The sequence below is a fragment of the Protopterus annectens genome, chromosome 16.part0 (assembly GCF_019279795.1).
Source record: "Protopterus annectens isolate FY-2018-M chromosome 16.part0, PAN1.0, whole genome shotgun sequence".
Taxonomy (NCBI): Eukaryota; Metazoa; Chordata; order Ceratodontiformes; family Protopteridae; genus Protopterus; species Protopterus annectens.
Genome location: NC_056750.1, coordinates 506,404,384 through 506,429,249, shown reverse-complemented (window position 1 = coordinate 506,429,249; position 24,866 = coordinate 506,404,384). Strand labels below are relative to the sequence as shown.

The 24,866-nt window shown below is 41.4% G+C and overlaps 1 protein-coding gene across 1 annotated transcript in view; it reads left to right on the top strand.

Moving 5' to 3' along the window:
* VRK3 (VRK serine/threonine kinase 3) overlaps nt 1–24,866 on the top strand; it is a 1,531,785-nt gene that overhangs the window by 1,260,494 nt on the left and 246,425 nt on the right. Inside the window, exon 8 of the mRNA XM_044058788.1 lies at nt 21,931–22,023. Coding sequence (XP_043914723.1) covers nt 21,931–22,023 — 93 coding nt within the window. The remainder of the gene's footprint in view (nt 1–21,930; nt 22,024–24,866) is intronic.

The window sequence follows — 24,866 nt, the reverse complement described above, 5'->3', positions numbered from 1 at the left end:
CAAAAGCCATAATGATGATCCTGAAACCATTTCACAAGGCCCCAAGGGATTGAAGGCCTCCACTGCCAAGAATCCACTTCCTGCAGAAAGGGAGTCAAGATCTTTAGAAAGGTGGGGTAAAAAGGTATATACCTCGGCCACCCAAGCCATGAGGGCCTTAAATTGTCAGTTTCATATGCTTAAATATCAACAGTTCCTGTTATCACAATTAAGGAATAAATGTCTCAACCTGAACAATCAGACTTAAAGGAGTTACAGGATATGAGGCATAGTGCAGAGCAAGTGGGTAAACACACTTTACAATGTGGTTATGATGCCCTAGAGGCTTCAAGTAGAGCGGCTGCTACAGGATCAGTCATTCGCAGACATGCCTGACTTAGAGAACAAAACTTGCCTGATCATGTGACAGCTAAACTTCTAGATGCTCCTTTACAAAAGGATGTGCTGTTTGGTACTAATGCTGAGGAGATACTACGGAAAATGGAAGAAAAAGCCAAATCTATGCAAACTGTCAAAGCCTTTTTACAGGTCCAACCACCATGTTTTAGCAGAAATTGGCCTTCAAAAAACTGGTCCTTTCCAGCCACTGACGAGCCCCAAAGAGGTAGATACAGATGCACAAGGGGCAGAGGGCAATCACAAGGATCATATAGAGGACGACAATGGCAAACTCCAGCACCAAGAGGTGGCGAGGACAGTGCACAACAATACAGGAAGCAAACCCAATGACTCCCTCATTTCCATGCCAAGCACGTCTCAGCTGGCAGCACCTTTGGGAGGAAAGCTAGCATTATTTGCAGCCTATTGGCATATTGTCACAACAGACAAATGGATCCTGGACATTATAAACAGAGGCTACAAATTTCATTTTCACACTCTTCCAAAATGAGAGGCATGCCAAACCTGCCACAGAATCAAAGGGCAGAGGCACAACTACAAATTTCAAAGCTCATAAGCATGAGAGCTATTCAAGAGGTACCTACTCATGAACAAGGTCAAGGTTTTTATTCAAGACTTTTTCTGGTACCAAGGAAAGGAACCGACTGGAGACCCATTTTGGACTTATCCATCCTAAACACATTTCTACTCGTACCAAAATTCAAGATGCTCACATTACAGCAACTTCTTCCCATGCTGGGCAAGGAGTTTTGGCTGGTAACATTGGACCTCAAGGAGGCATACCTGCATGTCCCAATCAGACAAAGCTGCAGAAGATACCTCAGATTTCTTGCAGGTTCAATCCACTATCAATTCTCTGCATTGCCCTTTGGCTTATCTACTGCGCCCAGAGTATTCACAAAGTGCCTGGCATCAGTGATTGCCTACTGCAGACTTCAAGGGATACAAATTTACCCTTATTTGGACGGCTGCCTGATCCAAGCGGACAGCAAACACATACTTCTGGAACATCTGGCATATGTGACACGGTTATTGCATTCTCTGGGATACACAATCAACAAAGAGAAATCAAGGCTAACACCATCTCAGAAAATAACTTTCCTGGGTGCCAACTTGGACAAACACCCAGATGGCCTATCTTACGCCAGAAAAACAGGGGCAACTATCTCATTACTTCAAAATACTAGCAAAAAGTACCAGGCTTATTGCAAGGAAAATCCTGCAGGCTCTGGGATTCATGGCATCTTGCATTCTTTTAATCCCATGTGCAAAGCTGCATATGAGGAAACTTCAATGGTACCTAAAAAACCTATGGTCTCAACACAGTCACAGTTTGGAAACAATAATACCAATAATCCCATGTTTGCAAAAGGAATTTCTATGGTGGGCCCAAGCATGTCAAGCAAACACAGGCCTCCCATTCTGCAAGCCTCAAGCAAAGCAAGTTATCACAACAGACGCCTCAGATTACGCCTGGGCGCATGACGGACAGGTGCATCCAGGGCAAATGGTCCCAAAAAGAAAAGCACCTTCACATCAATCAAAAAGAAATGCTAGCAGTAATAAATGCAATTACAGCTTTCAAGGACTTCCTGCATCCAGGGCAATTACTGATAAGAACAGACAACACCACAGTAATGTGGTACATAAACAAACAAGGAGGAACACATTCATACCCCTTGTGCAGACTAGCCATGACTCTTTGGAACTTGGCTCTGGAATGGCAAATCGAACTTCAAGCCCAGTACCTGCCAGGATTGGAAAACACGCTGGCAGACAAATTAAGCAGAAATATGACAGATCCACACGAATGGAAGTTACATCCTCAGGTGTTTACAGAAATAACCCAGGTGTGGGGGAGGCCAGACATAGATCTTTTTGCCTCCCACAGGAATCATCAATTGGAAAAGTTTTGTTCGAGGACCTTTCATCCAAAGGCCTGGAGAGTGGACGCCCTTTCATTCAGTTGGACAGCATGGACAGTTTACGCATTCCCTCCTCTGCCTCTTCTGCCCAAGGTACTTTTGAAAGCAAGAGCAGACAGACCGAAGATGATACTGATTGCTCCAGATTGGCCACGGCAACACTGGTACCCACTGCTGAGGAGCCTAACACATACTCCTCCCTGGTCCCTGCCTCTAATGCCTCTTCTGCTAACTCAGCACAGCTACAAAACTCTCCACAGTCAGCTGAAAACACTCAATCTCGCTGCATGGAAAATTCCTTAACACCACAACAGACCCTACTCTCCAAGGAGGTGCAGGATGTCATTTTGGAGGCCAGAAGGCCATCTACTAGAAAAGCTTACTCCGCAAAATGGAAGCGGTTTTGTTCTTGGAATGAGAAAAAAGGCCAGGACCCTAGAAAACTGAACTTGCCTCAGGTATTACAGTATCTAGCTGAGCTGCTGAACAGTGGACTTTCATTTTCTTCCATAAAAATCCATGCCTCAGCCATTTCTGCAGAATACAACACGGATCCTTCTTTATTCTCTCACCCACTTTTACGACAGTTCCTCAGAGAGGCTAAGAATATTAGACCACCAAGGAAACAACCAATACCAGCCTGGGATCTTAATTACATACTAGAAAAATTAACATTGCCTCCTTTTGAACCAGCTGCCTCAACAGATTTGCAATATTTGTCCTGGAAAACTGCCTTCCTTCTGGCTATCACTTCAGCTCGTAGAGTTTCGGAACTACAGGCCTTCATGGCGGTGCAGCCCTTTCTCATTTTCCATCAGGACAGGGTTTCCCTTCGTACCAACCCATCATTTATGCCTAAAGTGGTATCCAGGGTAGCTTTAAATCAAGCCATACACCTTCCTACCTTTTACCCCAATCCTCAAAACAAAGGGGAAAGGCTGCTACATTCTTTAGACATCCATAGGCAGCTACGTTACTATCTGGACAGAACAAAGTCCTTCAGGAAATCAGAACAACTCTTTGTGTCCTATGCTGTAGGGGCTCAAGGGAAGCCAGTTTCCAAGCAGACTATTTCAAAGTGGATAGGCCACTGCATACGGTTTTGTTATACCTGTCATGGGAAATCTGTTCCTACAGGTATCAGATCACACTCCACCAGGGCCACAGCTACCTCTACAGCCTTCCTCAGAGGAGTTCCTACCAAAGATATTCTGGAGGCAGCCACTTGGAGTTCTGTACATGCCTTCACAAAACACTACCACCTGCCTTTATATTCCAGAACAAGAGCAGGCTTTGCCACTGCTGTTTTGCAGGGCATTCTGGCTCAACCCAGTTCCTCCTAGTACCTACCACCCTGTGCGTAGCTTTGGGACTCTACCCATCTGTGATTACTGCAGCTGTATGCACGATGAACATAGTACAGTTTTGTACCTACCATAAATGTAGATGTTCGAGTGCTAATACAGCTGCAGTACAGGTTTCCCTCCCTCCTTCCCCACTTGGTAAAGGCATGGTGCCTAACACCCTCTTCATACAACCTGACTGGGTTATCCTTCTATGGTTTATTTGCTTGCAACCACTGATTTTGGATTATATTGCATTGCATGTATACACATATAAGCATAATTTATGTATTGCCTTCCTTTTGGGGGCACCTGTGGGGCAAGAAAGACTGAAGAACATGGCGTCGGCTGTGTCTTGTATACTCTGGCCTCACTGACGTCAGAAGAGAAAGTGACGACAACCGATGCCGGACCGAGACTTTGGAATTCGGCCGACCGAGGGACCGCCTGACGGCAGAAAACCCATCTGTGATTACTGCAGCTGTATTAGCACTCGAACATCTACATTTATGGTAGGTACAAAACTGTACTTTAAACTTAGCCATTCTGCACTTACTTGGTTCCAGAAATATCCAACTGGTCATCAGCAAGCTGTAAAATGGCAACAAAATCTCTCTTCACTACTGCCTGTAACCTTGAGAGTACCATAGGGATCTATTCTAGGTCCTCTCCTTTTTATTATCTTTAATAGCAATTGTCATACTACCACCCTTCTTGCCTCCATACCTCAATAGGCAGATGATTCCACCCTCATTTGTGCCATCCCAACACTACAGAAACTCCAAAAAACAACCCAGCAGTCATTCATTGCAGTGGAATCTTGGTTAAACAATGCACAACTTATACTTAACCCTAACAAAACAAAACTCATGCTCTTCTATTCAACTAGAGCTGCAGACCCCCCCCCCCCCACACACACACACACACTCACACTCAGTATATCATCATCAAACCATACAATTATTTCTTCAGTTTCCCAAACTAAAATTACATGGATTAGTCATTGGCCATAATGTGGAATTCAACATTCACATACCACAGACTAAAAAAGTTCACAAAACTAGGAACCCTGTACAGAAATTGGCACTTTCTAAACAAATCTTCAAAGGCCACTATAGCAAGAACCCATCCTATCTCTACGCTACTATAAGCCTCACAAATTCTCAAAAATGTTAAGAAGTCTGACCTAGCAAAACTCAACTTGCTGTAATAAAATTGCAGAGTTTGCTGCAGAATCAAATTTCAGATCCCATCATTGTTTTGCTTTATAACAACCATCTTGGCTCAAACTACCAAGTCTACTTGCTTATAATCTACTCACCTTTGCCCATTGAAGACTAAATCAGCCAGAAAAAAGCACCAGCACTTGAAAATCTATGAATGCACTTGTCCAATAACAGGGTGTTGTGTTCCACTAACAAATCTTTCTTAAATGTGTCCAAACCTAACAATGCAGCTGGAGTTTCACTTTACTCAAACTGTATAGCCGAAACTTGGAATTCCCTGCCATTAAATATCAGAACTACTACTAACACTTCCAACTTTAAAAAAAAAAAAAAAAAAAACCTCTCTAATCACACCTATCTGAATCCTGGACCTGCTCTTGCAGAAACCCTGGTTAGGAAATAGATGTCTTAAAGCAATTAAAAGAATAATAAATAAAGTCTTTTGGCTTTTCACGGTTAGAGGTCGCCACAGCGGATCACCTGTCCGCTTGTGATTGGCAGTAGGTTTTACGGTGTCGTGTTGCCAGTCTGGTGCCCAACCTTCAGAGAAGAGACACACACACTCACACACCTATCTGCATGTCTTTTAAAGTTTAGCCGATCATAGCGAGGACATGCAGACTCTGCACATAAGGCACTCCAGATGAGAATCCAACTGGAGAGCCTCTTGCTGTGAGGCGACAACGCTAACCGCTGTGGCTGACTACAACCAGTTATTTTTGTATTTGAATAGTATCCCCTACTAAATGCATGTATACTTAGCTTGCTTGTTTTTTTACCTTCAATCACAGTACTGCTATTCTTTTTATTCCTACCTAGATTATATGATTGTATTAGTGAAATGTATAGTGTGCATTTTTCATTTTGTGCTTGTGTCTGAGATTGAATCAACATTTGTATCTTTACACTGTGTATGTATCGTACTGCTATTTGTAAATGTGGAGCTTTTCTTCCTGGACCGCTCCTAAAAAAGCTCATTTTGTCCAGTTGGACTTTCCTGGTAAACAAATGTAAAGCAAAGTAAATAAATTTTGTGAGTCGGTCCAGTCTGTAAGGAAATTTGTGATAATTGCACTTGGTCATTTCCAAAAAAAAGCGGAAACCACAGTTGCCTGGCCCAGAAGGGAGTTACCATAATGATCTGTTGAGTCCTTCTAAATGCTTAGCATGACCCTGGATGTCTGTGGAAAGGCATACAGGAACATTCCTGTCCAAGGAAATGAAAAAGCATCCGTTTTCCAGGCCTACTTGTAAGGAGTCCTGGAGCAGAATATTGCCAGTTGTTTATTGTGAATGGAGGTGAATATATCTATCTGAGGTGTTCTCCACAGACAGATCAATTCTTGGTAGGCCCCCCCCCAATCAGTTTTGATTTGTAAGGGTCTGTCCTAGTCCTACTCAGCTTGTTTGCCCCCCCAGATTTTGCTGTGACAGTATATAAGGTGCCTGCAGAGTGAAATTGTACCAAAAAGCTATATCCCAGGCTACCATGTATAGTTTGTACAGAGGGTAAGATCTGGTTCCCTCCAGTTTGTTTATGTACCACATCATTGTGGTGTGTTGTCTGTAATCGCTTATAATAGTCCGTGGGGCCATAGTTGATTGAGAGAAGTGATAGCATGTATTACTGCCAACATCTGTTTTACATTTGTGGTTTCATCTGTCTTTTTTATTCCAAAGACTCTGCACTTTCTCAACAAGCAAAGTGTGAGGTGTCTTTTGTTACAAACTGTGCTGGAGCTGGAAGGGAAAATGGGAGACCTGGAAGCAAATAAAGCTGATTTGTCCATCAGATAAGTTCCCTTTTTACAAACCCCAGTACAGGAATCTCAAGTGTCAAGGGATGTTGATGTTGGGGCCGTAGAAATTTTAGGTACTATTAACTAGAAGAATCATGAATGCCATGAATCCTATTGTTGTGATAAATGTCCTTGCTGAAGCTTGGGACAGAGTGAAAAAAAAAACACAAGAATAGATCTAGATATGCATGCACTCTCTCCTGTGGAAGAAAGGCTCTTTGAAATGAGTTATGTAGGAGACACCCCAGGAAAACAATAATGTGAGGACTTAAACAGAACGTTTGGATGCGCTCTTGAAACCCCAGCATGCTTAGGCGATTTCTCATCTAAGCGAGAGATTCCTGACACTTTGAAAAAGACTCTGTAAAGATAAATTGTCTAAATAATGAAAATGTGAATACCATGCAGTTTGCATTAGACTATGACTGAGGTTAGACACTTTATGAATACCCTTGGAACAGTGGATGACCCTAATGATAATGCAGAGAACTGAAAATATAATCCAAACACAAAAAGCCTCAAGAAATGTTTAACTCTGAGGCTATATGTATGTGATGATAAGCATCTTTTAATTCTAGAGTTGCTAAGAAACTGAAAGGGGGGGGATCTGAGGTTACATATAAAGAAGGGATATTATTTAAAACTTTGGTATGTTCACAGACTGTTTTAGAAAGGAAAGGTCTAAGATTTGTCTACAAGAGACTTCTGTAGTACCAGAAACATTTTTGAGTAAAAACTTTTCCTTATCAGAGAAAGGGGACAACGTCTGTCACCCTTTGAGTAAGCAGATGCTGAATGATAGGAGGGAAAAAGAAGTTTGATCTGGTGGATGAGAAGGAATCCCCTAAAAAAAGAGGGAGGGATTCTCACTACTATCCGCTTCCCTGATGCATCATTCTCAGAACCCATTTGTATGAGATTATATGTTGCCAAAGAGAGAAATGCAGAGCCTGATTGCCATGGTAGATATGGGAGGAGAGCCCTCTGCCGATAGTCATTAAGACATCCTTTTTTCTGGGGTTTCTCTTTAGAACACCCTTGCCAATGTTTTTTTTGAATGTATGCTTGCCAGATGCTTGCTGTGTCTGCCTATTTTGCTTTTTATAAAAGGGTGCAGAGGCAAGTGTAAAACCTTTAACAAACTGAGAGAAGGAAGGCTGAAGAATCTGAGTAACCCCTGTATAATTTTCCCTCTCTCATCACATTTTTCAGGACCTCAGCAGCAGATGGTCCCAAAACACCTCTCTATCTAAAGGAAAGTTAAGGATTTTCAGCTTTATCATACTCTGTTAGATTTTGCCCACATAACCAAGCAAACCTTCTCATAACAGTTCCAGTAGCATTCGCTCCCGAAGAGGCCTCAACTGAATCATAATCACACTTCAGAAATGTTGAATCACTTGAGACATGGAAGCCGTAAGATTATTCATAGAATAGTTTTCCTCAGAAGAGGGAAAAGGGGATATAATGTTCCTCATAATCTCAAATGATGCAGGCATAAACTTTAACAAATGAGCTTGTTTATTAAGAATTCTAAAAATAAGCTTGGCGTGTAAGTGTATACTTTTTATTCACATCTATCAGACTTTCCCATCCTTAGAGTGGGATGGATTAGCGTTTATCAGATGTTTAATGACAGCAGGAATTGCTAAAGAAATAACTGCAGGGTCAGATTTGGCTTTAGAAAATAAAACATTGTATGACAGAGGAACTTCATACAGTCTTTTCTGCTTTCTTATGGCCAGCAGGTTGGCTGTCAGGCAAGTTACAGTCTGTAATAAATGCATCCTTCAGTGCTATAAGAACACGAGGAACAGAAGTAAGTTCAGGAAATTACATTTGTAATAAATCAAATTTTTTTTCAAGGACAGTGGAATTTCATCATTTTCCAGCTGAAATAACTGGTTAATTATGGATACGTTTTCAGAAAATAAAATTCTTCTAATTGACTGTCAGGAAAAACACTCTTTACAGAGTCAGAATCGGTCACCTGAGAAGAGAAAGCAGAGGGTGTTCCCTCAAAATTATTTTCCTGTTGAATATATTTTGAATCTTCAGAAAATGAAGAATTCTCATTTTTGTTACCAGAAACACCAGGACTAGAAGGCTCAAGACCTTCAGCAAAGCCCAGTAAATTACTCCAGTCTAAAATAACAGAGACAGAGGATAACAAATTAACTTTCTGCTTCTTTTTAACAGGAATTTCTGTAGAAGCGGACCATCTACTGTCAAGTATATCACCCTTGGAGACAGACATCCCAGTCCAGCTAGGCAGAGAGGCATTCTCTGCTCCTTCCTTTGAGACCAAAAAGAGTGGGTGTCCCTTTCCTTGCCAATGGCACTCCAACAGCAGAAGAGAAAGTGCCTAATCCCTAGTCTGTGGTGGCTGAAGGGACTACACCATAGAGAGCTATGGCAGAAGATGAATGGTCTGCTGAACTAGAAATGGTCACAGCAGAGTTACCCATCTGCTGCAGAGGCAAATTTGTAGCCTGCTGAAAGGGCAACAGCAGTCTAGAAATGTTCTTTTTGTGTGTGGAATAAGGAAGAATTGAGAAACCAGTGCATTGTTCCAAGGTGAAGCTGAAAATGATGTCTGAAGCCGTGTAGTTGATGAAATGTGTAAATACTAAAAAAGTAAAACATACAGTGAAAAATACTTCCCTCAGCCTTCGTAAGTAATTTAGCACAAGTTTTAAGTGAAAAACGAAGAAAAAAGTTTAGTTTAACAACTTTTTTTCTACACAAGTAAAAAGTCTCATTTCACAGTAAAAGTGATTGAAAGTCATATGACAGTCCATTAAAACATTTTTTTCCTAGCTTAAATTAACTAGCTTTACAGCAAAAAAGTTTCTGACAAATAATGTTAATGTGAAAGGCTTTTTTCTCCAAAAGGGATCTTATCTGCCCAGCAATGGAGAAGCACTAACCAATAGTCAGTCCTCAGATGACCTCAAGAGGAACTCTTTTCAGAGGCATCAAAGTTCTGAAGGGCTTGGTGCCCAAACAGTTGGTTTTCTTCAGCTCTGTTGGAGCTGCCAACAGTTTGGGTATGTGGAAGTTGTCCAGCTATCTATGCAGGATATAACCTATATAGCTAAGGCTACTGCATCAGTGATCAAACGATGAACATCAGAGAAATCCTTTCAATATAGGAACTACTAGAGGTCACTGAAGAGCAAGAAATGCAATAGGGATGTCTTTGGAGCAAATACTTAACAGTTCATATAGAAGGGCTTTTGGGAGGTGGTAACATGCCTTCTGCAAAACCACAGCATTAAGTGGAGAGGACAGCTCAAAACAAAGGCAAATAAATAATTACTGACATTTTAAGGAATAAATACCCACAGACGAAAATTACATTAGTTGATTCTGGTCTGACTGTTGTAAGATCTCTCATAGGAACTTGAATTCATAATAGTACAGATTATGTAATCTGGATGGCACAGTGGTGCAGCGGTAACATTGTTGCCTCACAGCAAGAGATTCTCAAGTTCGATTCTCGGCTGAGATGCCTTCTATCCCGGGTCTGCATGTCCTTCCTGCATTCGTGTGGGTTTCCTCTGGGTGCTCCGGTTTCCTACCACGTTACAAAGACTTGTCTGGAGCATTTCTCCTTGGGCCTCTGCTGAAAATCGGCTTCGTTCCAAGTCAGACTTTCCCGGTAAACAAATGTTAAATAAAAAATAAATGTAAACAACTACACACTGTGAAGAGAGATGGCTGGATGATGACATAAAATATAAGTTGTTTATTGATTTGAGAGAGATTAGTGGATCTGTGTATTATACATTTCTGAATTCCAGGTAGATGTTGCATGCAATATACTTCTTCTGAGGCTATGTTTAAGACTGGTTATTTTAAACTGTTAAATATTACAGCTGGTAAAGGAAATTGTGTTTACAACAAGAGACAGGGATTCTCATCCTTTGAAATGAGATGAGAGGCTGTCTGAAACTTCACCCTGTGCTCCGAATGGCCTTTACAACTCAGTCTCCACAATGTTTACTTTATTTCTCTACATGTGATCCCTTCAAGAAATTATTTTAAATTATTAACCAATGCTGGAAGTCGGAGAATTCTGCTTTTCTCTCATTCGGAGTAAGATTAACTTGTGCATAATTATTGAAATTTAGTACAAAACCCAGGATAACATAATGTTTGTTGTTGTTGCACAAAAATGTGTACTGTAAACTCATGGAAGTGGACTATCTGTCTACATAAAGAATCATTTTTTTATACATTCTACAACTGCATACTGGAAACTGATAAAAAGGGGATGTCTGTCTGTTTATAAATTATTTCAAATCTGAAATTGTTTATGATGCTGTGAAATCCTTCTTGTTGCCATTAAGCTAGCTCTAAAATAATATCTCTTTAATTGTGTGTTATAGATGACTTAGTATGTCACTATCTGAGCATAGTCAGTCTGTGAGTGGATAGGTCATTATATATTATGGGCGACAGTCAACTACATACCACAGTAATATACACGAATACCTTTCTCACTTTTGTTAAGAAAAAAGGTACTTAAACTTCAGAACAGAGAGTTTAATATGTTAGATATTCTTACAAGTGAGGAGGAAGTGATAGTTCATTTTGTATTAAAATGTTAAAATAGAAGCTCTAGTGCCGGATTCCAAAAGACTTGCTGTCATTGTAAATGACCATCTACACTGAGAGCAGGCTGAGAAGCGAGTGTTTTGAAATCTGGGCCCCATAACAAGTCTTCTTATAGATGAGCCTTACACTGAAGTAAGTCACTTACATTGAGAGCAAGTCTTTGTGGAATCTGGCCTCTGATGTTGCCTCTTATGTCCGTTCCTTTACAGATGGGTCTTCGGATCTGACCTCGGCCACTGTAGACTTTAGGATCCATAGCTCAGGCTCCTACCCTTACCCATAATCCCGTCTTATGCCCTGCATTACTCTTGATCTTATTTGTCATTCATCTAGAACAGACTTTATTCTTTTGCTCAGGCTCTGCTAAGTTGTAGAACTTTTTTTTCCATATATAGCTATAATTCCATAATCCTTTATAAATATAGTTTTTCTGTTGTAGGGCAGCTTTTCTTCTCCTTGAATAGCTCCCTTACCCCCCCCCCCCGATGTAAGAAATATGTGGTCTGCTGCCACAAGATCCCCAATTCAGATGCCCATCCAAAATGTGTATTCTGTTTGGGCTCTGCCCATCTGGATGAAGACTGTACTATTTGTACTGCTTTTAGCCCGTGGGCCATCATTGAATGGCATTGCAAACTTGTGCTGAAGGGACTTCTCCCAGCCTCTGCAGGAGAAATGCCCAAAGCTACGTCTTCTGCTTCTGGAGCCTCATAGATTTCAATGTAGGAAAGGATCCCCCAGATAACTAACTTGAGGATGTTTCATTTGGGGAGGTCCTTGAACGTTTGAGACAGAAAGGCAGTTGGTCATCTGAAGAACTCTCCCAAGAGGAATCAGTGTTCCTCAAGGTCTTTGGTTCCGGCTCTGCCATTTCTTGTGTGGTCCCTCCTGATGATGAGATGGTGGATCTAATCTCTCGTGTGCATGGAAAGAACTGGATGTGATAGAACCTATTGCACGCAAACCTGATAAGCTTCTTATTGCACCAAAGGATCCCCAACATTGGAGCAGTGGTCCCGCACTGGGCACCGTGGTGGTAGTGGCAGCCAGGAAAAACAGCTGGCCAAAGAGGGCTCATCTGTTTATCCCCCTAACAGGGAGTGTAGGGCATTTGAATGGTTTGGGAAGTGAGTCTTTGCTTAATCTACAGTTTCTTTGAGGGCGTTAAATTATATGGCACATATGACACTAAAGAGAGATTAGACTAAGGAGCTCTCCAAATTTCTGTCTGGGTCCATGTCTGCGGAGGACAAAAAACGTGTGGACTCGCAGATGGCCATCCTACAGTCCCTGTCGAATGCTTCTGTATCTAATCTCCATTGCGAATGAAGGCATCTTGAGAGGCACAGTTACAGGCATTATCGTAAGGAGACTTGCTTGGTTGCTGTTTTGTGACTTTGCTGTGCCTTTCAAGATGTCCTTTGTAAATGCCCCTTTTGATGATTCAGCTTTCTTCTGACCAAAGGTCAAGGACACGCTCTGTAAAAGTGAGCAAGATTTGAAAACACTTTCTGTCATAGGAATACAGTTTTCTACCGCCCAGAAGTCCTTCTCAAAAACCAGAAGGGAGGTAAGAAGCTGTGATTCTAGAAGTCTGAAGGATTCTCCCTGGGCACTCCTAGAGATAGACGCCTTGGGGTGGGGGGGATTCTCACAGTGGAGATCACCCACATGGCAGATGAGGCCCTCAGAATCAAGGTTTCAGAGGTCCATTCTCCAAGAGACCTCTATCATTGCTCTTGAACAGTTGCCCGACTGCTGCTTTCTAGAGCGAGTCCGGGTGTGTTTGATTCTGCATCCAGAAGCCTGGGCATTCATCACCAAAGATGTTTGGGTGTGGAGAATTATAACCTGAGGCTTCTTCGTTCCATTTCTTTACTTCCCTACATCACCAAAGAAAATTTCCTGATGTTCCACCCTCTGAAAAAAAACGTCAGGTATAGAAATAAAAAAGTTGTTAGACAAGCGAGTCATCCAGACCTCCCACCAGACCAACACGGATCTGGAACATACTCAACATTCTGTTTGGTGCCAAAAAATAAATGTGACCTCAGGCCAATTTTGGACCTCAGTCATCTCAGTCAGTATGTCAGGTGCACTAAGTTCCAGATGGTCATGGTACAGGTCATCTTTTCTCTGTTTAGGAAGAATGACTGAATGTGTTTGATAGACCTGCAAGATACATACTACCACAGGCGATCCAGAAGGTTTATCCACTTCCAGCTGGGAGCTAGTCATGTTCAGTTCAGAGCCCTGCCCTTTGGTCTTACCAGAGCCCCCCCCCCCCCCCCCCAGGTGTTCACCAAGTGTATGGCAGTGGTTGCAGCTCACCTCAGACTGCAAGGGTTCCATATGTTCCCATACCTAGATAACTGTCTCATTACTGCTTCTACCAGGCCTCTTCTTGTTTGGGCCAGGGACTACCTGCTCTCTGTTTGCTCCCAGTTGAGTATCATAGTAAATCTGGACAAATCTCAGCTTCTCCCAGTTCAGGCATTGGAATTCATAGGTTCCCATTTAGGCACCATAATCTGTGTAACAAGTCTGCCAGATAGCAGATTGTCCACCTTTCCAAACCAGGCACTAAAGGTTCTATCCTGTCAAAAGCCACCAGCCAGACTGGTTCTTCAGCTTGTGGTATCAATGGTAACCTTTATCACCCTTGTTCGTCTAGTCATATATTACATGAGAGTTCTGCAGTGGACAGGTGCAGTGGTCCATCAGGTACCAGCCCATGAATTTTCGGATTTGTTTGACAAACATTTGCCCACTTGCATTGATGATGAGCCTAAGAGGTTCGATACAAACTCTTTTATGTCACCTGGTAGGGATAGCCATCTGGCTCACAGATAGGACCCAGGAAGTTGGAATTTGGAGAGTCCACCTCTACAAAGACCAGTCACAAGCAGAGTCCCTCAGGAAAGTCGTTTTATGATGGTATTGAAGCTAAACTTCAAAGGCACATGGCAACCTTAACTAACAGAAAGTGTAATAAACTGGCTCGAGATTCTTTAGCTTATCCAAACAATACAGCATTTGTTTTGAATCAAAAATCATATGGTCTTGTTAGAAAAAGTACTTCTAATTGCTTTAGAGATGCCAAGAGTACCGGAAATATTGACAGGGGGAATGCTGTTGAAAATAATCAGAATAGTAATGAAAACAGAAATGTAATAAATGAATCAGGGGAGGGTACTAGCAGTAATAATGATGTTTCACATGGGTCAAATAACCCCACAAGTCATCCAAGAGAGACAACAATGTGACCACTACCAAAGGGAAGGGGAACTTGGGGAACAAGAAGAAGGGGAGATATCGAAAGAAATAGTACCTTTATGCAAAATATACAACCTTAGTGATTTATCACTTAGTGAAAGGCAAACAAAAGCTTTGGAAAAAGGTTTTTCTTTTGTACCTGTCGTTATAGCTCCATTAACTGACACTGTTTTCGATTTAAAACTATACAACAAGAAGTTAAATCTTAGATATGTTTTTGATGGTATAGAACACAGAAGCAACACTGAATGTACAAAACCAAGAAATGTGAACCCAAAATTGATATCGACACTCAATATATTTAATGAATTGTGTGAGAATATCATCAGGTGTATATGTAATAATCAGGGAACACATACAATTTATGACAAAAACAAAAATAAAAGTAAAAGGTATTTTTGGGACCAAAGAGATGAAAATTTTGACTGACTTGAGAAAGAGTCAACAGTATAGGTTTATGAAAGCTGATAAGGGTAACGGGTTGGTCATAATGAGAACATCTGACTAGCAAGCATGTGTCAAGGAATTACTAAATGACAAAAAGAATTATCAGTTGACACAGTGAGGAGAAACTTTCACAATATAGATCAACGTTTGATGGAATTGTTAAACAAAAATTATATTAATTTAAGCACCTATGAATTCCTTTACATGGAAGAACCTCTGTTAGGTGTTTTCTTTGGTATTCCAAAGATACATAAAGATGTGACCAACCCACCCTTTAGAACCCATAGTGTCAGCTAAGAAGGGTAAAACGGTTACCATCTCCTACTATTTGGACCATTTGCTAAAACCCTTAGTTGTCAAGACTCCATATTTTTTGAAAGACTCTTGGGAGTTCTTGGACCTTCTTAGAAATGACACTTTTACAGGTACAGAAACACTATTAGTTACCATAGATGTAGTATCCCTGTATACTTTTATTGATCAAAGTATGGGGATAGAAGCTGTGAAAAGTTTTTTGAAGGAACACACTAAGCTTGACAATATAATGGAACAGTCCATTTGCCTTTTACTAGATTTGGTGTTGAAAAATAACTTTTTCTTCTTTGATGGAAAAATATGCCGTCAGACCTGTGGGGTTACTATGGGTGCTAAGTAACACCGGCTTTCACTAATTTAGTGTTAAGTTGGTGGGAATTGTCCTTCCTGACCAAACTGGAGAGATTTAAATATGTCTCCTTTTATAGGAGGTTTGTTGATTATTTGCTTTTTGTCTGGAATGAACCTACTGATGAGTTAAGTCTATTTTTGGATTATATGAACAGACACAGGATGGGACTGCAATTCACTTTGTGAAGTTGGCATGAATGTGCACTTCTTGGACTTGAATAAAGAAATTAATCTGTAAGAAAAAAGATTCACCAGTACAGTGTTTAGAAAGGACACCTATACTAACAACTTCCTTCATTTTGAGAGTGGTCACCCTTTGTTCATGAAGTTGAACTTGGTCGGAGGATAAATTATATGCCTCAGTAGATTCATTTCAGACAACGAAAATTTCATCTGTGAGGCAAACAAACTTATTTCCATGTTTGTCCAGAGAGGGTATCCAAATGAAAAACTGAGGGAAATTTTCGAGCAGATGATATTGGTTAGGATGGACAAATTCCCACCAATTTTAACTAGTGGGTTTATAACTAATAACAGTGGGAAAGTAAAATAAATGGATTGTGCCTTTCCTGTTCCTATTAGTATCGACTGTCACAGTATCAAACAGGTAATTTCCAGCAACTGGAAAGTTATTTTGGGAAACCGAGACTTAGCTAGAGTACTAGGGGACCACCCACACTTCATTTATAAAAAGGCTGCAAGTGTAAAGTCTATTTTAGAAATAGGAGAGCACAAAACTGTTAGAGGAGCCACTGGTAATTACCCATGTTATAACTGCAAACAATGCAGGTTTATTGACTCATCAAAAAATATTTTTTTTTTCAACACCTTAATAAAATGGTGGTCAGTAAAGGCAGGTACAACTGCAAATGTATGGGGGTAGTATATTTGGCTACATGCTCCACCTGTCATAATTTGTATGTGGGGAAAACAACTAGAGCCCTTTACAAAAGGATTTATGAACATTGTTTGGCTATTAGAAATAAAGACACTAACAATGCTCTAGCCACACATGCTTTGGAGTGCCCTAACTTTAAGAAATTTGTATTTTTTTGTGTTGGATGAAATAGATTTGACTCCATTTGTTACAGAATTCAATAATGCCTTGGAAAACAAGGAGCTCAGATGGCAGGTTTTCCTTAGGGCAGATCACATTCCTGGTCTAAATGAGACCTTAAATGTTAAATGTCTTTTAAATAATAGACTACACTATTAAATGGTTTATTTGACAAACAGTTTTATAGTAAGCACACATTTGTATGTGCTATATGCTTTTTGTACATATGTCAAGTGTTATATTTCACATTTTATATTTTTGCCTTTAAGAAAATGGTATGTATTAATAATTAGATGAATGGACATTTGATTGGTTTATTTATTAATCAAATTTTGTATTTAAAGCTAATTGCTTTACTGGTCAGTTCTGAAGAAGTTTGTTGTGATTAAAATGAAAGAAAGCGCTTAACTTTTTGTCTGTGTGGACAGTCATTATTTGGTCTTTCTTTCACATTTTTTTTCTGAAGTTAATGCCAAGAAATGCAAATAGTATCCTTTGGGAAGCCATCCATACCTGTTAACTATCATACTGACAACACAAACCTAAGAATTGATGCACTAGTCTGGGACTTGGGGACACACACAGACAGTAATCCAGCCTTTGACCATCACATGTCTAAAGTATTGAGGAAATCATTCTGTGTTACGCAACCTGTAAACAAAGATATGGCATCTAGGTCCAAGGAAGTCATTGTTCCACTGTATTTGGCATTTATCAGATCTATCATTGAGTGCAGTGTCTCCTTTGGTATGTACCTAACCAGGCATATCCAACAACTGAAACCCCCACAGTCGTTCCTCACTAAAAGACTACAGTGTGTTAGTAACATGTCCTGTGCAGACAGCCTCAAGTCTCTATGCCTGTATTCTGTCTCCTACAGGCTGTTGAGGGGAGATCTATGACTGGTATACAAGGCATTGTCAGACCCCACTCTGATGGAACTTCTGCATGTCTGCAACACAAACAGCACCAGAATTAGCCATTCTAAAGTCTGTGGTATAAATAGGACCTGTTGGGGACTACCCCATCTCTGGAACAGGCTTCCCATCCAAGTGAAGCAGAGTTCCTCCGTAACCCAATTCAGGTATAACTTGGACAATTGGATGGGGAACAGGAAATTCATCCTTGGTTTGGCAGCTATGTCTCTAATGGACACATGCATCCTGTAAATGGTTCATCTCCCAGGCCCCTGCTTGCAAATATTTCACCTCCCAAGCACTTGCTTATCAAGGATATCAGAACTTGTCAGGGATTTGGGATGTATGGCTAGGCTTAAAAAGGCCCTTGTGGTTGTTAGTCTAGTAAACACCTATGCCCCTATGAACATATAATGTGGTGGATTCAGTCTTCCAAGGTATCTCAAGGCTATCCATTTGTTCTCCCCTGCACCAAAGCCATGGTGACCATGGACACTTCTCAGCTGGAGGAGCAGGGGCATTACATGGGGAAGATGGTTGAAGGCACATGATCCCCTTCCAAGACTAGTCTTCACATCAGTGTTCTAGAAATAAGGACAGTTCTCTTAGCATTGTAGGGCTTTCATGATGTCCTTCCTCTAGAAATGATTTCTATCCAGATGGACACCAGTAGTCTGGTATATCAACAAACAAGGGGGACAGGTTTATACTCATAATGTTGGGAAGAGATGAGAGTGTGGCAGTGGGTGACATCTTCCAATTGCTTTTTGGTAGCAATGCATATACAGGGGAAGTACAGTGGTTTGCCAGACAGATTGAGCAGATCTGTCCTTCTGCCTCATGAGTAGTTCCTCAGCCTGACAGTGGTGGAACAGATTTTTTTGTCAGTGGGGCTGTCCATGCTGTGATCTTTTTGCCTCTTCCCAAAACATCAGATGCATCAGGTTCTTTGCCCAGAGGGGTACTGTGACACACATTTGGCCCACTCTCTCCTCTAACTCTTTCTCCCTACTACTCAGATTCCAAAGTTCCTACAAATAGAGTAAGAGAGGAAGACCTTGGTCATTCCGATTGCCTCTTTCTGGCTGGACAGGTGTGGTTTTCCTTTTCCTGGCCTCATTTGGTTCCCACTTCCTCAGTGTTGGAGCCTAATACAGATTGCCTCTCCCACCCATCCACCATGCCACATCCAGACATTGAAGCCCTCAATTTGCCACTTGGTTTCTCCACTTCCAGTGATGGCTAGTTAGTCAAGTCTGTCTTCCCCAGTAATCCACATTTTTACATCTTCCCAGGGACCATCTATTAGAACAATTTACAAAAGCAAGTGGAAAAGGTTTTCTGTTTGGGCCTCCTAAAGGAATCTGGATCCTTTTTCAGCTCATCTCCCTGCAGTCTTGGACTTCCTTACATGCTGGGGCCAGTTATTCTACAACTAAGGTTCAGTTAGTGGCTGTTAAAGATTTTCATGTTAGAGAAAATCAGGTTACCTTAGCTTCTCTTAGATTAGCCAAAGCTTTTCTGAGTGAGCACCTTCCTTTTTAGACCCCCCCCACCTTTAGGAACCCCACACCTCCTTGGGATGTGGCCATTTTGCTTCAGGCTTTAACATAGCCACCCTTTGAAACTGCCGCCAGGGTGGATATCAAAGTTTTGACTTGGAAAACGTTTTTTCTAGTGTTATTGAGCACATAGAGTAGTAGAACTAAAGGCCTGGTCCTACAAACCTTCTTTTATCATTTCCAGAAAGATATGGTTCCCCAGAGGACCAATCCATCCTTTGCTGCTAAGGTAGCTTTTCAGATTTCACTGAACCAATGCATCAGTCTACCGGTTTTCTTTCTAAATTTTTCCAGTAAAGGAGAATATATGCCTCACTTGCTGGATATGTATCTCCATCTTCATTTCTATCTCCATTGTATCAAATCCGTCATGAGGACAGACCAATATTTGTCTCCTTTTCTAAGGCTAGGGATGGGCCAATGAGTTTAACAAGTATCCTTAGCTAGCAGATTATCTGACTGTATTTGTCATATTTGCAAAGGAAAAGATTTGACCCTTCCTTGACCAGTTAAAGCGCATTCAACTAGTTCTGCTGTAAATTGCTTGGCCTTCTTTTCCAGGGCCTCAGTTGATGATATTTGTGCAGCTCTCACTTGGTCCAGTGTTCTTATATTTACTTCTCATTATAAGCTTGATTTGCTCACTAGGAACAGAGCTCTTTTTGTTCAGTCATCCTATGGAATATCCTTCCATGAGACCACTCCAAGGGCTAAGTAGCTGGGAACTCTGTGTCATCAGTTGAGAAGTGAACTGAAGAGACATCGGATACAAAAGTTCTATACTTATAACGATATTGTCTGCTTCTATTCTTCCTCAAACCCTTGCCCCTTCCCCCTTCCATTCTTTGTAAGATAATTCCTTTGGTTTCTAGTTTGACAGCGTGGTCTGCCTCTGTGTAGTGTCCAATGCTCTTTTAATTTCAGAGCTGTATTTCCACAATTGTCATTTTAGTTTTGGGTTTGACATCTGTCTTTATACTTTGCTGTGTCATGGGGTTACAGGCAAACTTGATTTGGGGTAATGTAGGGGATACGAGGGGATTGTTGGTAAGGGGAGGTGCCTGAGCTATAGATCCTAAAGTGTAGAGTGACCTAATTCGGATCCAAAGACCCATTCATTGAGGAGGATTGAAGTAAACAGCACAGATCTATCGTTATGTCAAGTACGTAACTTTTGTTTTCCACCAGTTAGAGCTTTTAACCATGACTATATTTTATCCAAAGCCAAATGAAGTTAACATAGTGATAAAAAAAAGCACCAAGGCACATACAAAGAATTTAGCAGTACAAAATATAATCAGGTTAGAATGGAATTACAACAGTGGCTGTTAAAATAACAGCAGGGAATATAGAGGTACTATAATGGTACAAATTATGATCAGACCAGAATATTTCCATCAGTAGATATAGTGAAGTCTTAATATTTCTGTATAAATTGTTCAGCAGAAAAAGGTTAGAGCAGTATTTCACATGGATTGCCACTGCATGCATGCAGGTCAGCTACTAAATCACAGCTGTACGATACCCTCTGGATAGAGGCCTGTATTGCAGGCAGCCCAGAGGAAGGGAATAGATTTGCTACTAACTTTACAAAAGAGGAAATAAAAACTTGTATTATACATGCAGAGGAGTTGAAAAGATAAAAAAAGAGGGTCATTAATAAATGCCAAACAAAGCACTTTCATTTGCTGTGAATGCAACAAGAGGAGAGGAAATGTAATTTCTTACTACAGTTTGCTTTTTTTTATTTAAACTGCAGAGGGGAGGCAGCCACATTCAATTTGTGGGCATCAGACAGGAGAAAGAAGCCACAGTTCCAGTGTACAAGAAAGCCTGCTTACTTGAAGAAAGCGCTAAGCATTCTTCAAAGTAGTAATATTTGTACACTTGTTGCATATCTTAGTGGCAACTGATCAAAAGTCTTTGAAATTGTATTGCCCCCCCCACCCAATACTTCTGAGCTGCCATGTAGGTCACTTCCCCCATTAGCCATGTACCCTGAGACCTGAAGTAATTCCACCATCACTTGTAAGTAAATACTTGCCAAGTTCTGGACATTCATTTGTGGATAGGTGGTTAGGTCCAACCCTTATCCAAACAGTTCCATGTGGGTATTTTGTTTACGCTGTGAAGAGAGTATACTATTTCACTTGACTCTGTGCTGACATGAAGCACTAAGCAACAGGATTTTTTCCCTTATAGTTTCTCTTGTCCAATCAGAATACAGCAGTTTATTTAAAGTGGGAACTGGGATCTGTCAGGGCTCTGCTAGGTGTGGATTATGAACCCTTCCTTCAGGTAGACGGGAGTAGCATACTGGATCTTGAAACAGCCTTCTCCCATTCCTGATCTTCCAAATGCCAGGACCTATTTCTTAATGTGCCATGTGTGATAGATATCCTAACTCTGTGGCATTTGCCATTTTTCTGGATTATTTTCATTAGTTTTTGATTCTTTGGTATTGACCTTCTTTTCTGTGTAAATTTTAATCTGCTGCTGCTGTCCTTCCTGACATTGCTGTTTGTATTTAAGTATGTGCTTACTAAAAATGTAATTTGGGGGGTTTAGTATAATACGCGAGAGTATAATGCACACACATGTTCTGACATGCTAACACATAATAGTGGTGCTGTGGAGATAAGTGTAAACATATTTGATAATACCTGTAAAAATATTTCTTTCTTTTTCAGATTAGTGTCCTGGAATACATCCATGATAATGAATACGTGCATGGTGATATCAAAGCAGAGAATCTGTTTGCCACCACTACTGACCTTACAAAGGTAGGCAATCTAGTGTTTCTGTACTTTAAAACAATATTAATAGTATTGCCTTCTCAGCAGAGAAACTAATGGAAAGAAGACAGGAAATCAGTTGTGCTTTTCTTCCTTATTGGCAAATGCTTGTATAACTTAGCAGGCCATTAAAGTTTGCCAGTCATTAGATGGAAACTGATAAAAAGAAGTTTGAAAAGATGACAGCATTAGGTAAAGCATAGATTAAATTTAATTTTTTCATACTTAATCCATATATATGCAACGGAAAGCAAGTGACAGGACTATAAGTTTTAGCTCACATATTTGGAGATGTTCAGAAAGATTCCTCCATTATCTCAGCTGCATAGAATATTTCCTTTCACACTTTTTGTGTTTGTGGATGTTGTTGTTGCTTCAGTAGTTCTTCCATGGCAGGCTTAAGGTCTGCCTGTAGTATGCAGGAATTTCATTTTCAGTTTTACCTGTTGGCTCTTTCTGAGTAACATGAGCCACTCAGGGTCTATATTAGAACACCAAACATTCAAAATGTCGAGTGTTCTAATATCGAACCCTACCAATCGAAAATACTAAACATCGAACATTCAGGACAGCAAATTTTTTCCTAGGGAAAAAATTTGCCGTTCCAAATCACATACACACAACACAAGCACACCAAACAAACAGAAATCCACACACATACACTTAAACTCTTACACCTAACCCTACACTAAACTATACACACACCACTAACTATCCACTTACCTTAACCCAAACCCTAACCCTAAGGTCCGTCACTATCGCACACTCACCTCACCCGCACCCTAACCCTAACTCACCTACCCCGCCCTAACCCTCACGTCCACACAGTCGCACACATACCTAACCCGCGCCCTAACCCTAATTTACCTAACCCTCATGTCCACACAATCGCACACATACCTAACCCGCACTCAATCTCACACTTACCTGGACCCGACCCGTAACTTTCCACCAGAGCGCTGAAAATACCGAAGCAACAGAAACTCACAACCGAATTCTTTCCCTAGGAAAAAATTTGGTTTTCTGTTTCTTCAATATTTTCAGCGTTCGCTGAAAACGGGTCGATATTAGGACACTCGACATTTTAAATGTTCGGTGTTCTAATATAGACCCGCCACTCATATTTACAAGATCGTCTGTAGTTAAATATGTCTTCCTTTGTTCCTGTCTTAGTTCTTCTTTTGTCTGCATTGACTTTGCGAACCTGTTCTCTGCTAGACAGAACTGATCACATGTGACATAAATGCAATGTGACATTGTTCAATCTCGCCATTTGTTCTTGCACACGGTTTCGGAGCCGATCCCCGGCTCCAAGTCGGCCGCATCACAAGCTCTGCATCTAAGAGAAGCTTGAGACTCAGTATGTATCCCATGATCCTCCCTGCTATACCTCAGATCTAGTTTGCCGCTGCAGCTGATCACATCGGGAGAGCTCGGGCCAGTAAAAAATTTCTATTTTTTCAATAATTTAGTTCTATAATCTTTTCTCTTTATATATATTTAACCAGGTTTAGTGTGTGTGTGCATATTTAAATAGGTGTTGTTACCATTAGAGACTTTATATAGATATTCTTAGGGCTTAGGCCTAAAAGTTTCCTGTCAGGGCTCTGGCAGTTAGTTGTCTTGTAAAACTTTTGTAAACTTTTTTCATAGTATTTGACATTATTATCGTGTGCTGTGTTTCATATTCACTTATTATCTTTAGATATATTTCATAGTTAATTTAGGACTACTCATAGTAACCTAGGTATAGTGTTGTTAGCATAATTCTTTCCGTGCTTGACAAGTTGTTTTATGGCTGATATGTCTGAAAAGGCTAAATCCGGATTTAAAAGGTGCCAGTGTGGACAAAAGATGTCCATCACCGACAATCATGCTTCCTGCGTCTACTGTCTTGGCCCTTTCCACCTGCAGGAAGATTGTTCTATTTGCCACTCCTTCAGTGGAAGGGTCATGATGGAGAGGCGCAGGAAGCTGATAGACAGAGGCTTAATCAAGCCAGACTTCTTGGAAGCCTTGGAGAAGGCTGACCAAACTTCTAGGTCGACATCCAAGGTTTCGGAGCCCAGGTCCTTTGCTCCAAGCACCTCTTCCAAAGTTCGTTCGCCGGCTCCACAGACCTCGGAGCCGGGTATCGAACGGTTACCTTTGATCGAGCCCCAGGTCTTGGAACCGGTGGCGGAGCTGCCTTCACCGTCGATTCTTCGATCAGTGCCATCTTCGGCCCCTTCGACCCGTTCTTCTAGGCCTTTATCCGAAACTGACGTGGACCGTGTGGTACAGAAGCTTATGGAGAACACGGCTCTGTCCAAGCTAATTGTGGTTTCATCCCAATTGGTGTCGAAACTGGAAGCCCTCCCTGTGTCTCTGGATCCTCCTTCGAGACCTATCCAGTCTTCGGAGCCGGGAGAAGATGAACTGATGATAGTGGAACCCTCGGTGCCGAAGCCTTCCACTGTGCGATTGGCACCACTGACCTCGACGCCTTCACAGCCTATCGAGGAGTCGTGGAGCCCGACGGTCTCTCCTTGGTTCCGGGGTCGAGAGCCGTACCGAGTTTTCGGTCCCGACTCTCCTCCTCGGGGCCTCGGCACAGATCAGTTCGGCTCCGTCTTCTGGGTTGGACCCCCTGGTCCCAGTGTCGGGGAGGCTTCCCGGTTCTTTGGATCCGGAGGATTCCTTGGCCCGGGGGTCGGGGGCTTTCGATCTTATGAGGAAGGTCTTGTCTGAGAAGACATCTATGTCATCCGAGTCATCTTCTCCTTCCCCTAAAGGGCCGCGTTCTACTTCTGTACCCGCGATCCCTCCCAAGCGTAGAGTCCCAACACCTC